Source organism: Elgaria multicarinata, chromosome 1 (assembly GCF_023053635.1).
Source record: "Elgaria multicarinata webbii isolate HBS135686 ecotype San Diego chromosome 1, rElgMul1.1.pri, whole genome shotgun sequence".
In the NCBI taxonomy this organism is placed as follows: Eukaryota; Metazoa; Chordata; class Lepidosauria; order Squamata; family Anguidae; genus Elgaria; species Elgaria multicarinata.
This window is the reverse complement of record NC_086171.1, coordinates 159366872-159381458: the sequence shown is the minus strand read 5'-3', so window position 1 is coordinate 159381458 and position 14587 is coordinate 159366872. Positions and strand designations below refer to the sequence as shown.

Genomic DNA, 14587 nt, shown 5'->3' with positions numbered 1-14587 from the left:
CTGGGATGCATCAGGCAGTCATGGTTATTTCACAGCCATCGTGCCGTGCACGGCATGTTTTGGAGATACAATTGCTCTAAGGGGAGGCCACCCTCACCACTCTCCCGGCCTGCTCCAGGTGTCAGCTGGCAAGCTGAACTTTGCCAGATAAAAAGGCAGCCTAGCAGAGTGTGTCAGTGAAAAGGACATTGTGACAGATTTCCTAGCTGTTGGATGAGGCTCCCAGCTAGTCGGACAAACAAAAGTGCAGGGTTAAAGAACAGTGTGCACAGTCCCCAATCAAAGGATACCCTTAGGCTGCCTTCCCCAACCTGGCACCTTCCAGATCTGTGGGACTGCAACTCCCATAATTCTCAGCTAGTATGGGCGACACCCAGTAGAAGGAGGGAAGTGAGTTTTCCAATCAGCGCAGCCTTATTTACAGCGAGTGCAAACTTGCATGCAATTACCTTTATGTAAGTCTCATGGAAATCAATGGCAATGAGAGCTGAATCACAGGCTCAGAAAAATCCCATGGTGTAGCCTTCCTGGGACTGTACCACTGCGGAGAGGAGATGACATATTTGAATGCTCTCCTGTTTAAAAACAACAACACAACAACCCTCGCACAGGGGGAATTGTTTTTGAGTAGGCTTTGCTACCAGGGAATTTTTTTAAGGGTGAGCATTCAATAATGCAACTTTCCCCACCTGTATTCCGAAGTGGTACAGTCTGGGGACACTGTACCATACGATTTTTCTGAACATGCAGATTGGCTCCAATGGAAACATAACTGAGCGAGAATTTTCTGTCAAGCTTGTTGGAGATGCACCTCCCTTCCACTGGGAGAAGACCACAGGTTGATTCTGGTCTCATTAAGGAGGCACTTACCTCCACGAGGCAGTCCCCCACCAACCCGATGAGCAGCTTCACGCCATTGCAGTCCCGCACCAGAGCCGCGCTGTCCGAGCGGTTCATGCAGGTGAAGTCAAACATGTCGACATCGGGGCGGCTTCGGTGGTTCAGTGCAAACTGCAAATTGGGCAGCTGGTAGTTGGTGGAGAAATTGGCAGCTTCCTTGGCGTAAGCAAGAAGAGCTTCCTGGTTCACATTCTCTGAAGACAGCAGGCTCTCTATGTCTGGTTTGTCCTAGTGAAGAAGGACAATTCCATAGTACATTCCATAGTAACCATGTTTTAATTTTGCTGGGATGTTATCAGAGGTATGGATTATATCTGTAGAGTGGGTGTCTTAAGTGCAACTCCCCTGCAGTCTTTTGGGATACGGATGGTTCAGAGTCATAAAGCAATGGGTCGTAAAAATGTTTGCTAGCGAAAAGGCATCAAAACTTTGTTAAGAGGAGGAGTTCTTATGTTTAACTACCCAGATAACCACAGTAAGGCTTACTGACCCTCGTTCAAGTTCGTTATAGAGTACTGGTGCATCTCACCTGATCTGTTGTACCTCCAATCCTATCTTTCCCCAAACAGTTTCTCATTCCAAGCATCATCCACAGTTTGATTCTATTTAGCATCCAAGCTTCAGCCGGAAGACAGCACAGGACTATGATGAGTAATATACAAGCTACCAAGTGTCTCCTTAACAACTAGGCCTTTGGGGAATTTTAGCTATTATACCAATTGATAACCTAAATGCATTGCTTAGGGACAAATTATACAATAGGATCAGGTGGTAATGTTTTTCTTGGACTGTAGTATTTTAAGCTGGTGTGTGTGTGTGTGTGTGTGTGTGTGCGCGCATGCACTCAAATACTTTCTGCACATCAATTGTTAACATGTTGGAGAAAACAATTTAGTTGTGCCTCCTCCATTACATGCTATTTTTCTGTAAAGGGAGTAGGGTTTTTCCATAGGAGAACATTCAAAACACACAACATCCAGTCTGAAGGGATACAATCCAGCAAATGAGTTACCCTTTGATTCTGTTGATTGCACAAGCTGCCCCTTACTAAAGGACAATTCACACAACCACACTTTTTGAACTCATGAAGACTTTTTCCTGCATGAAGTGAAATGCATGTTGCAGGCCATGCAGTCGGACACAAGCACAAATCACTGATGTGCCTTTAACAAGCAGTCTATTCTCAAAAAATTGCAAGGACCAAATCAAGATGTTGCATAAACCAGCTCTAAGCCTAGCAGGATCTTCCACTTCAAAAGCACATGAATTCAAAAGATGTTTTGGGGTCTCAATCCCCTTCCATGTGGTACTTGCTAAAGTTTCCATCTTTTTGCTTACATTTAAGATGACTCCTTTCTGCAGTAGGCTTTGCTTCTTGGCTGTCATGACGAAGTAGTGAGTGTCATCTTTATAGTAGACGATGTTTTCCAAGTCAATACCTAGTATTGTTGAAACACAAGTAGAACATTAAAAAAAAGATGGCTTGAAAAGGGGATTAGATAAATTCATGGAGGATTAGAGTATCAATGGCTATAAATCATGATGGCTATATACTGTCTCCAGGATCAGAGGCAGCATATCTCTGAATACCCATTACTGGGAAACAACAGCAGGGGATGATGGCTATTGTCCTCATGTCTGGTTGGTGGACTTCCCAGAGGCATCTGGATGGCCACTCTGGGAAGCAGGATGTTCAATTAGATAGGCCTTGGTCTGATCCAGGAGGACTCTTCTTATGTTCTTACAAGGTTTGGGCTCAGTTCAGACAACATGTTTCTCAACAGTGGTTTTAGAACTCCACAGTGAAGTTTTTACACCATCATTGAGAAATGCGTTGTCTGGAGGGAAAACTTCACACAACGGGGGAGTGTTTCTGGAAAACACTCCACACAGAATATCAATGCTGTGCAGAGGAGAGTTCCTGCACAAACGTCATGTTGGGTATCACGCGGTGGGCTCTGTGGAGTTTCCCCCATGTCTACAGAGTCGCCAGGCAAGAGTGGCAGAAAACCCGGGCGCTCTTGCCCAGCGCACTTCTATCGGCATGGGAAATAATCCCCCTCCGGGAAGTGCTTTGGCAGCAGCCAATAATCCCGTCCCTTGGTGGGGCAGAGTGATCAGGTGCTCCCCACATGTTCCCAGGGATGTTCACACCCCTTTGCCCCCTGCCCCGCAATCCATGTGGAGATCGGCTCAAGGGGACAGAAAGAGCTTATCTGATACTCTCAGGGGAGAGCCCGAGCTCCTTCTATCCCCTTGCACCGATCTCCAAATGCTTCACAGGGCCGGGGGAGGGAGGGTGAAGACTGTCTCCTGCAGCTCAACATGTATCATCAAACCGCGAGAAATATCCTTCCTCCACTTGTGGATCTCGGGGCGTGGTACATGAATATGCTCTTCTCCCCTGTATGTGACAGGGCGAGAAGGTCGTCTCCTTTTGCATCCTGAGATCCACAAAGGAAGGCAGGATGTTTCTCCTGGCTTGACGATAAACATCAAGCAGCGGGAGACAGTCTTCACATACAACCGGGCCATGATCTATTTGGAGATCAGGTCAAGGGGAGAGCATCCATCCCCTCAATCCGATCTCCAAGCAGATCGCAGCATGAAGGGGGAGGGGGGAGAGGTTTCCTGCAGTGTGATGTTTATCACCAAGCCGAGAGGAACATCCTGCCTTCCTTTCAGTGCGGCTACAGCAACCTGCAGTGGGGTGTCCTTACTGAGTCTGTCCCACTGCAGATTGCTTTAGCCGCACTGAAAGGAGGAAGGGGCGGATAGATCACTTTCCCTCCGAGGAGCAATCCAGGCACCCCACCTTTCTCCCTACGGTGATGGCTGTGGTGGCGACAAACGCAACATGCTGCTGTCCTAGCAACAAGCTGTGGTGCCTCACTGCAAAATGGATCCATCCGCTGAGGCTATCGCCTTCTTCCTTTAGCAGATGGATCCATTCTCCGGGGAAGTGCGCCTCTGCCGCCTGTTGCTAGGGTGACAGGCGCGTTGCATCTTTTGCCTCTCTCCCCTCCCCAAGGAATGGCGGCACCCCAATACAGTAAGCAGGAACCAGCGCCACCATTTGGTGGGGAGGGCAGCAGGAGGGTAAGAGAAGACTACCCCATGCACTCCACCCCATGGACAACTTTTACTGTGACACTTTAAAGCGACATGCTACAAGTCCACATTACTCAGTCCGTGGTGTGGAGTACTCCCACCAAAGTGTCATCTGAATACGGCCTGCATATATTTTGCATAATTTATTCTGCTTCTGTAAGAATTCATAAAAATGGCAAGGACCCTGTCGGCAAGCATCTGGTGGCAAAAATGGCAAGCATCTGTCGGGGATGCTTTAGGGCGGATTCCTGCATTGAGCAGGGGGTTGGACTCGATGGCCTTGTAGGCCCCTTCCAACTCTGCTATTCTATGATTCTATGATTCTATGACCCAAGATGATACAGAGAGTGGTCAAAAGAGTAATTGAGTCCAGCTGACCCTTTCTGTTTGTTTCTTGTTTGTTTATATTTATTTGTGATACTGATATGCTGCTAAATATAATAAAATCCCTAAGTGGTTATCACATATGTATTAAAATCACATTTAAAATGCAATATTAAAAACAATTCCAATTACAATAATAGTACAGAGCAATACAAGGAGCAATAAGATGGAGCGGGATTAATTTAATTACAAGCCAGGGAAGGCCTAGGTGAACAAGTGCCGTTTTTAGGAGGCATTTGAAACATGCCACATTTTCTGTGTCCCAGCACAGGGGAGGGTTTTTCCAAATGGTGGCTGCTGCTACTGAGAATGCCCAGATGCTGTTAATTTCAGAGTCACTGGCAAGGCCTCCTGTGATGATTTTAAAGGTTGGCTGGATATATATGCAGTCTGTTACATATCGTAATCCCAACTTGTTTAGGGCTTTGTATGAAAGCAACATAACCTTGAATGTGGCTCAGTAGCTAATAGAATCATAGAATCATAGAATTGCAGAGTTGGAAGGGGCCTACAAGGCCATCGAGTCCAACCCCCTGCTCAATGCAGGAATCCACCCTAAAGCATCCCTGACAGATGGTTGTCTAGCTGCCTCTTGAATGCCTCTAGTGTGGGACCCCAGTGCAGTTCTTTAGCACAGATGTGTGAGCATAGTGGGGTGTCCCCGTGAGCACCCTATCTGCTGCTTTTTACACTAGCTGCAGCTTCTGAATCATGTCCGAGGGCAGTCCCACACAGGCTGCATTATAGTAGTCTAATCGTGAGGTGACCAGTGCATGGATCACCATGGCTAGGCTATCCATATCTAGGAGTTGGCATACCAACTGAAGTCAGTAATGGGCACTCTGGACCACTGAGGTCAACTGGGCTTCCAATGTCAGACATGGATCTAGCAGCCTCCACAAATTACATACCTGCTCCTTCAGAGAGAATGCAACCCATCCACAACAGGCAAACAGCCCAATTCTCGGACCTGGGAACTGCCATCCCATAGGGTCTCTGTCTTATAGGGATCCAGCATCATCTGTTGCCTGTGTTTCCCTGTGTTCTCTCCTTACAAGCCATGCAATTACACAGACTTGACGGCACAAGGAAAGATCATCATTAATTGTAGGAGGGAAAGTATTTGGCCCAGACCTGTTTTGTTACAGAGGTTTTGGAAGAATTTCTGGTTGTAGATGCGAGCCACTCCACTGATCTCGGCCACCTCCACCTCGGCCCTGCTGTGGTGATTAATGAAGTTGGTGGTGATGCCAATGGCCAATTTCCCACGGGTCTCCTTTCGCTTAAAACCTAATGACAAACAAATCAGAAAATTTCCTGTCAGTCTTGAAGGAAAGGGGAGGGCTGACAGTTCAGGAAAGGGCCAGGGTGAGGGATAGGAGAAGAACATGTGGAAACGATTTTGGTCAGGGTACAGCCAAAATGGGGCCAGTGCCATCATCCCAGAAGAGTCACTGTATCTTCAGCAATGCAGGAGTCAACCCTAAGCCCCAGCTCCTATAACTTTCAGCATCTTTCAAAGAGGACACTTTCTGTGGAGGGACAGGGACTTTTCTGTGATGGTCCTGCACCTCTGGAATACCCTCCCCAGGAAGACATGTATGCCCCCCTTCTTTCTTGATTTTTAGGAGATCCTTAAAGATATTCTTATTCCAGTCTGTATCTGGATAATCCAATAGAGCTCTGTTTTAGCAAATAATATCTGCTGCTATTATTTTTAATGTTAATGCTGATATTTTAGGCTATTCTAGTAATCTGAAAAGCTATTTTATTTTGTTATTATATGTGAGCTGCCTTGCAGGAGGATAAGCCCTGAAAGGTGGAGTAAAATCTTTTAAAGAAGAAGAAGATGGTAGTTACCAGTCGTCAACAGGACGTAGTGTGGGCAATTATGATGGAACTTTGGGAGAAAGCTTAGCACCACAATAGGAAACCAGTCATCCTTACTTCATATGGTTTCTCTTCAACAGATTGGGGTTGGTGGCAATACAAAAAGGTTGAACCATGTCTCATATTTGAGGAATCGTAGGGAAGACCTGGGGGTGGAGTGGGGGAAATACTGCAACAATCCTACCAGGATGTGGGAAATGGAATGAAAGGAGATGGATAGGGAACTGCTGCATCCGCCAGCCTGCTTTGAAAATGGCCTGGACAAGCATCAGTAAGTGATGTAACTAGAGCCAGTTTGGAGGTGCCTCAGTGTCTACGGAGAATGTTTCCTCTCCCCCTTGCTTTTCATCTCCTCTCCTGCCCCAAGGCAGGAGAGATGCCTTTCAGATTTTTTTTATGACCCAAGCTATGGATATCAATGGCTGGTGTTACTGGAGTAGGCTATAAAGCAAGAGCAAACCCAAGCTGGCCAAGCTCTCTTGCCATCCTACTTCCAGCCCTTTTAAGAATGAACAGGGCCTCCTTAATTTGGTGTTGGGGGTTATTAGGAGAAACAAAGATGGCACACTGAGAAGCAAACCTAAAGTCTTCTCTGTCGAAATCTATGGTCCTCCCTCCTAAAATTATAGGAGGAGGAGGAGGTACTACAGTTATTAGTTCCTTTTTGGTTTACAACACTGTAAGCTTCCTACATTTTAAAAACAAAACAGGACACTTAGTTACACACATAGGCAACTTCAACCAATTATCTACACTTAGTCAGCTTTTAGTTTCCAGTGAACACATTAATTCAATCCTTTCCCCCACAACCAGAATGAGTAGGAGGCAGTGTTTCCTTGAGGTTTTAAGGACATGTCTGCAATCACAAGGATCTGCAACGCTACAAACCCATTTTCCCTTTGTGAACAATTCTTGATTAGGCACCAAATCCCTAAACCAGACTTCAACTACACTGAGCTGCCACATCAAATCCCAGGAAGCGAGTTAGATTCGCCCTCCGGCTTCTAGAAGCGCAAAGCCCAGAAAAACCTATCCATCACAAGCCAGAGATGCAAGTTCTCCCTCTCAGCTGTAGCACTTGCTTCTCTAATGCCAAAGTTAAGGAGAGAAGTTATTGTAGCCCTAAGAAGCTGTTGGGAAGGAGCCTGGAGCTGTCTTACATTGTACTGAAAAAACATGAGTAAAACCTGGTTGCACCTCCTTACTAAGAAAATTCTCCTACAATCCTCAAGCATCTTGGAAGGAGGATGCAGTCCTTGGCTGTGTTCGGACAACACAATAGTCAATGGTGGGTTAATAGTTGACTCCACGGTTGATAATCAAGGGGGTACGCCCCACACGCCATGATTAGAATAAACCATGGTGTGGATTAAGGCCAGCGTTGAGTTGACTGTGTGTTTGACTGACACATCCCCCACAATCTCTCCTCCACTCAGTCCTCCCGCTGGTATCCCATCAGCCATTGTGAGTTCTGCTAGCTGGACTAGAGGGGCAGCCACCACTTTGGCCACTCTTGCCAGGGAACTCTGCAGTCGCTGAAAATAACCAACCGTGACGAAATAGTTAATGGTGCCAGACACACAACATGATAACCAACAGTTGTTCAAATAATCAACAATGCTGGTTATTTTGCATTGGTTATTTTGGCCGACTAAACAACCATGGTGTGAAAAGTCCTGACAGACAACACAATAACTATTAACTATTTAACCCACCATTGACTATTTAATCTACTGTTGGTTGTTGTGTCATCTGAAACCAGTCCTTAAGTGATTGCTTACCTTCTGGCACAAACCTTCCACCACCTGCAGAGATGAGGACATCGAATTCATACTGGTTCAAGGGAGAGGAGCCCGGATGCAGTGCAGCTCTCCAGCCACCACCTGCAATAATAGGATGGAATCAAGATCCTTGCCATGAAAACCACCTCTTTCTTCATATTTCTGCATATTTATAAAGGAAGCAGAGACCAGTTTTGGTAGCTAGGGCTCACTGGCTAAAAGGCAAGCATCAGCCCAACACTATCTTGGCACTTGCTGAAGACACCACAGGGGACTGATCAGAAATCCAAGAATGGAATTTCTCACTTGTCTAAAGAACTTTGGACATGGGATTTTGCTCACAGAGGGACCCGCAACCATCAATCAAAACAGAAAACTCATACAAATATAGCAGTCTGACAAACCTGCCTGAGAAGAGAGACAAGAAACTTTAGAGGGTTTCTTTCTGGTTTGGTTTCTATGACATAGTCAACAGGCAAGAAAATTAATTCTTCCATGAAAGACTTTCTTATAATGATGTCTGGAGGGATCTTCCCAAGTATACATTTGTAAATCTGAGATTATTTTGCCAAATGATATTTTTAATGTATTGTTTTGGGGCCCAAATGATACTATCTTTCCGATCATCAATGTTTCAACTGTACTTTAGACTGCAGCAAAATAAACCACCTCCCATTATGACAGCAGGGAAGCCTCTAACTTATTGAGCAAAGCCAGTTCACGTTACAGCACAGGTAACAGGCGTCCCTGTGCCCTAGAAAGCAGTGCATTTCACCCCTTAATTCTTTTTTGAAAGGGAACCCCATCAACAACTCATGGCTGCATGTACAGGTGGTGAGGGAGGGGCCTGGGTAGGAAGCATTGCCTTTATGAACTCAAGGAGGCTGGACTCTTGACATTCTCACCCCGTTCTCTGGAATTTGCTGCTGGTGGAATGAGTCCCTTAAACTGCACATTGGTGTGAACCTGAACACCCAGGAGCAAAGCAACTTTCAGCAGGATGAGCTGCAGCTGACGGATACCTGCAGACAGAGAGGGAAGGGAGAACCAGTTTCAGAGCTTCTCAAGCCATTTTTGCCCTTAAATGCCACCCCAGACACCTCCTTTCCTCTTTCAAGGAGCCTGTTTCTTGATCTCCCTGTAAAAGTCATTGTGATGGAGACTTATGGGCTCCACCAGGTTTAGCAAGGAGGATACTGAGCCCCAAAGATTCTCCGGATACCGCCCCATGGAGCATAATCTGGCAAGAAAACATAGGAAGGCTAAAAGCAATAATGAGCAACAGACTAAATCCCAATAAGCCAGTAGGATTCAAGTCAGAGCAAAGCTGGTTTGACAAGCCACTAATTCGTCTGGCCCATCCCCCTTGACATGCTGATTATTCTATTTATGTACTTCTAATTATTTTATAAATTGGTAACATTTATTGGATGTCATTATTCCTGAATCAGTGCCCACAATGATGGGCAGTTTCCCTATAGTTCTGGCACACGTGTGGTACCTTAGATGCTGCCCATCTCTTCTTGTGAGACATGCACAGTCTTGTGAACTCCCTTTCGGACAACAGTGATGTTACATTTTGCAGTAAATGATCCCCAGATGAAGAATTCCTTGTCCTTAAAAGTATCCTTACCACCACCACCAGTACTACTAATGCTCTTGAGCTGGTCTTGCGTGTATCTATGGTATTGCTGGCACCATTCTCACCCTCGTCAATCTCATACTTACTGATGTGATCCAAGGAGCCTGTGCAGAAGCGGCCGTAGAATTTCTTGGCTCCCAGTGCCCGCAAATCCTGGATGGTAAAAGGCCAAAGGTGCAGCACATTGTTCCGGGAGAAGACATCTCTCTTCTCCATCACCACCACCTGGGCTCCGAGGAAGGCCAGCTCAATTGCGATGCGGAGTCCGCAGGGGCCTGCCCCAATTATTAGGCACTGAAATAAAGTTGTCACTGCATCACCACCCTGAGGAGCTGCCGTGACTGTAGATCTAGTGTAGGCAGGCAAACACACAGACCATACCACTGGAGCCAGCTGTCAGCCTAAGCAGGACTGAGTGGCATCACATCAAAACAGTGGCTATAAAATGGCTTTTCGGGGACAAAAGAAGACTCAGGGGACTCTCTGCACTCGAACACTTTTTTCTCTTTGCTGGTAGTGCAGTAATGATAATGGGCCTTTCCAGATAATTTGTTGAATTTGTGATCGCTGTTGTAATTAATCAATTGCTCTGGGGCAGGGGTGAGCAACTTGTGGACCTTCAGATGTTATGGCATGCAACTCACATCATCGCTCACCATTGGCTATGCTGGCTACAGCTGATGGGAGTTGTAGTCCAAAATATCTGGAGGGCTACAAGTTGCCCACCTCTGTTGTAGGGGATCTAGGTACATTTCTTTAAGGTAGCACTTTTATTATGGGGAAATCTAATTTTCAAAATGGCAATTATTTTACTTGGGGTGGAGAATGCAATTCCCCTGCTAGTTAACCATGCCTGTTAAGGCTGCAGCCCAGTTTGGATGTAACGACAACCCTAGGGTTGTGTAAATCATGGGTTGTTAGGGCCACGAGTGAGGGCATGAACACACTGACTCCCCCACACTTGTCACTTTCGTTTTGAATCAGCTTTAATTAACAACTCAGGATTGCCCCATTCCTAGGTTGTTTGATGTGACATTCGAACCCGAAACTCTGGGCTGCTTAGGGTTAATCAACTGAAAGTTTAACCTAACAATCATCCATAATTTGCTGTTGTGTTTAAACTGTGAGTTGTTTAACTCTAGAATAACCCAGAGTTCCAGATTTGAACATCACGTCAAACAACCCAGAAATGGGGCATTCCTTGTTAATTAAAGCTGATTGAAAGTGGAACTGATGAGCATGCAGGAGGCAGTGTACTCACTCCCTTGCTCAGGGGCCCACCAAGTCACGAATAAAACAACCCATGAATTGGCAGTACGTGTGAACCAGCTCTGCAAGTGCCCTCTTTAATGTGGCAGAATGAACGCCACTGGTTTCTACTCAATAGGGCGTGTGACATCATCACTGATGATTGACACAGTTCCTCTCCATCCTGCTTCTCCTCTTCTGTATGCTTTAAAAAACCATTTAACAAGATGTACTCCCCAATCTCCCCCCCCCTAAATATAGTTTTTGAAGGCTGTGGGCTTGCCCTCTCCACCATTGCAATTCATACATCTTCTCCTCTGTGTGTGTGTTGTTGTTGTTGTTGTTTTAAAAAAACAACTATCAGAGTTAGGAACACAAGTACAGCTGGCCCAAGCAGAATGACTTGTCTGCTTCAGTATTCTCTCCTGGCAAAGCCGCCCTTCACTCACATGAGTGGAGAGTTAGAGCTTGAATAAAGCATTGTTAGAGATCCAGCCATACAGGAAGCTCTTAAACACCCACTAAGATTTTTTGCAGCAGATGTTGACATTTCAGAACTTCAGGTGGTTGAGCACCCAAAGCCCTGCTGTTGCCCATCATGACATTGCTCTGAACAAGTTGCTGCAGATCCAGACAGATGTTTTTACAGGACATTCCAAAATTTGCTACATGCTTCTGGATCCTGCTCCCAGGGGCCACATGCATCCATTTAAGGCTTATCTCACCCATCAGTTCAAAGCACGGCCACATGCATTCTAGCCTCTGTGTCATCTTAAACTCCTGCTGGTCAGAGGTCAAAGGCATTATACTTTCTCCACACATGATGGATGGAGGGAGATAACCTTTGAAACTGGCTCCAGGGGATAGAGCCGTGTTGGAGGGTAGGTGGAGATATTTGTGTAGCACTTCTCCCTCCTTTCTATCCCAGCCTCAAGTGTGTCTCCCCCTCCCCAGCCCCTGCCTCATGTGCCACTGGCCATGTTGGCTGTGATTGATGGGACTGTAGTCTGACACATCTGGACAGCTCCAGGTTGGGGAAGGCCACTCCAGGTAGTGTCTGAAGACTGATTCTTGAGGAAGAAACTAACAAGGAGCTTTTCTCCACACTTGGCCTTCAGCCTACTTAATTTCAGCTCCCAGATGTGAGTTGCCTTTTTTGCCGGCTGAAGCCACAAAGAAGGCAGCAGTGGGCATGCTTGAACACTGCCAGGGCCTCGGGGTCCTGGCAAAGCCCAATACTAATGTCTTCCCCTTTTAGAAAAAGAGATCCATGCCCCCATTCTCCTAATTGTGTCTAGCCACCATTTTATTTCCCTCTGATCTACAGTAGCATTGTTCTAGAACACTACAGGAAATTAAAATAGTGACTAGACCCAGATACCTAGCAATGCTTCGAGCAGTGCTGCCGCTGCCCTGTGCTACCAGGCAAGGCTGCTAAGGCCCACTGAGGGAGGAGAGGGCCAGCCATTGTACACTTTGCCATGGGTCCCCTCAAAACTGGATCCGTTCCTCAGCTGAGGTTTAGGGTCACAAGATGAAACAGAGACAGATGTCACTCATCATCAGTGATGGTGCTCACAGCAGCACAATCCAGACAGCACTTCAACATTTCAACAGCTCCACAAGCTGGACAAAGAATTGTGTTTTCCCAGCAACAACATAGTGTAGCTTAAGTGCTAGGAAAATGCAGTCTTCTTGAAATATCAGCTAACTCTCAAGGGAAGTTATCTAGGAGTCCATGCAGATAACCAGCTTGCCATGTGGTAAACTTTCTGCCACACGAATATTTAGCCATCTGTACTGCCACAAATTTGATAAGATTTCCCCCCGCCACACGTGTGTTATAAAGGTTGAGGGCTTTAACAGCTGGTAAGGGTTCTCCACATGATTGGATGGTCACTTCTATTTGTATTCTATAGCTGGTGATGGTGAGTGGGGAAGAGATAGTCCCCTGAGATAGAGGGTTTCATGCCTAAAGCCTTCTTTTAAGGAAAGGCTTGTTTTCCCTGCTTTTTCAGATTTCACAATTCTAGGTGTTGCTTACATATTTTGAAAAATTACACAATGTTTGCAATTTTCATGAGATATTACTGAAAAACTGTATTGAGATATTGCTGAATTCATGTTTGTCCATGTGTTAGGTGAAAATAGGTTGGATGGTGAGGGAGTATGTGTGTGTGTATGAGCGTGTAACTAAAAATCATGTACAAGCAAATATCTTAATCTTAAGCTGCAGGAGTAAAATTGGGGGTGGGGGGAATGCTCACATATTTTCCCCCATTTTACAGGGTTTGTATCCTTGTCTCTTCTGTAAACAAAGAACCAGGAAGTAGTGATAGAACACTACCACAATACTGAGATAGGAAGAACTAATACCTTCACTCCATAGCAAGTCAGTAATTAGGGGTGGAGCAATGGCAACTACAAAACACCACAAAACCAGCCACAGTCAGCTGTGAGAAGCCCACAATGATCATTATCTTATGTAGTGTCCTATCAAGCAGCCGCTCTCTGGTTGTAGCATAACAGCCATGCTCTGGCTCCTTACCTTGGTGCTGGCGCATGCTCTCCCCTGATCATAGTCTTTATGTCCAGCCTTCTTGTCCAGCTTGGTCCACAAAGCCTTGGCACTCCAGTAGTTGAGACAAGATTTGAGTTTGTGATAGAACTGGAGTTGGCCAGTATGCTCCAGGTCCAGATGTCTGCACAGTGCTTCGAAACTGTCCAGCACCTCTTTGCACTGCTTGGCATGGAGAAAGGTGTCGAAGAGGGAATGGGACAGATTGGGTTGCTCCCCATCCTGTTGGCTCATCCTCCTGAGCAAGAAAGAAGCCTGGAAAAGAAAGGAGATAACAGATGAACCCCTGCATCTTTGGAAGATCAGAGGCATGGTTCTGCACGGCAAGGCCCGACAACAAGACGTAGCCCCTTGCCTCCAGTTTTGGCTGGGACTTGAGAAAAGGAAAGAAACATGACAAATCCATCACTCCTTTGTTTATGCCTACTTGTGTCCCAAGACAAGAAAACAGTTGCATTTTAACTCAAGACATACTCAAGCTTAGACATTAGAAGAATTTTCAATATAAGAGGGGGCCTTCCTTAGATATCCATGGTCAGTTGCCAAGAGTGGTCCAAAATCCTCCCTGACTCTTCTAAGCTGATCTACATGTACAGAAAGGGAACATGATACAGCCCTCATCAGACTATACCACTTCAGAATACAGGTGACAGAATTGCATGTGTGAATGCCCCCTCAACCTAAAAAAAATGAACTATCGACATTTTTTTTAAAAGGAACAAATAAAAGAGAAGAGTTTTCCCTGATGTGCTAGTTTTACAGAAAAGGAAGGTTTTGTTTTGTTTTTACAATAGTGAAGCTTTCAAACATGCAAACTTCACTTGCATTCTAAATTGAAACAGTCCCAAGAGGGGTGTACCATGTGTCCATTGGTGTAAACAGACACATGATTGAGCCGTCTCTTGCACTTTTACAATACAGGAGACTATGCATTCCGTCCTGTGCGAACAGTCAGTGCTAGCAACCAGATGAACACCTACAATTTTCATGCTTTTCGCTTAAGTGCATTTGCTTCCCAAGACCTTTTAAAAGAGCTTCTCTGCCTTTTGCTCC

General features: G+C 45.7%; 1 protein-coding gene across 1 annotated transcript in view; it reads right to left on the bottom strand.

Annotated features, from left to right (window-relative positions):
* The window catches only part of MICAL1 (microtubule associated monooxygenase, calponin and LIM domain containing 1), a 59063-nt gene that overhangs the window by 26558 nt on the left and 17918 nt on the right, over positions 1 to 14587 (bottom strand). The window contains exons 2-8 of the mRNA XM_063141062.1: positions 13505 to 13789; positions 9795 to 10002; positions 8972 to 9088; positions 8067 to 8168; positions 5530 to 5685; positions 2239 to 2339; positions 871 to 1128 (exon numbers count right to left, since the gene is read on the bottom strand). Of these exons, the coding sequence (XP_062997132.1) occupies positions 871 to 1128; positions 2239 to 2339; positions 5530 to 5685; positions 8067 to 8168; positions 8972 to 9088; positions 9795 to 10002; positions 13505 to 13768 (1206 nt within the window). The 5' untranslated portion in view covers positions 13769 to 13789. The remainder of the gene's footprint in view (positions 1 to 870; positions 1129 to 2238; positions 2340 to 5529; positions 5686 to 8066; positions 8169 to 8971; positions 9089 to 9794; positions 10003 to 13504; positions 13790 to 14587) is intronic.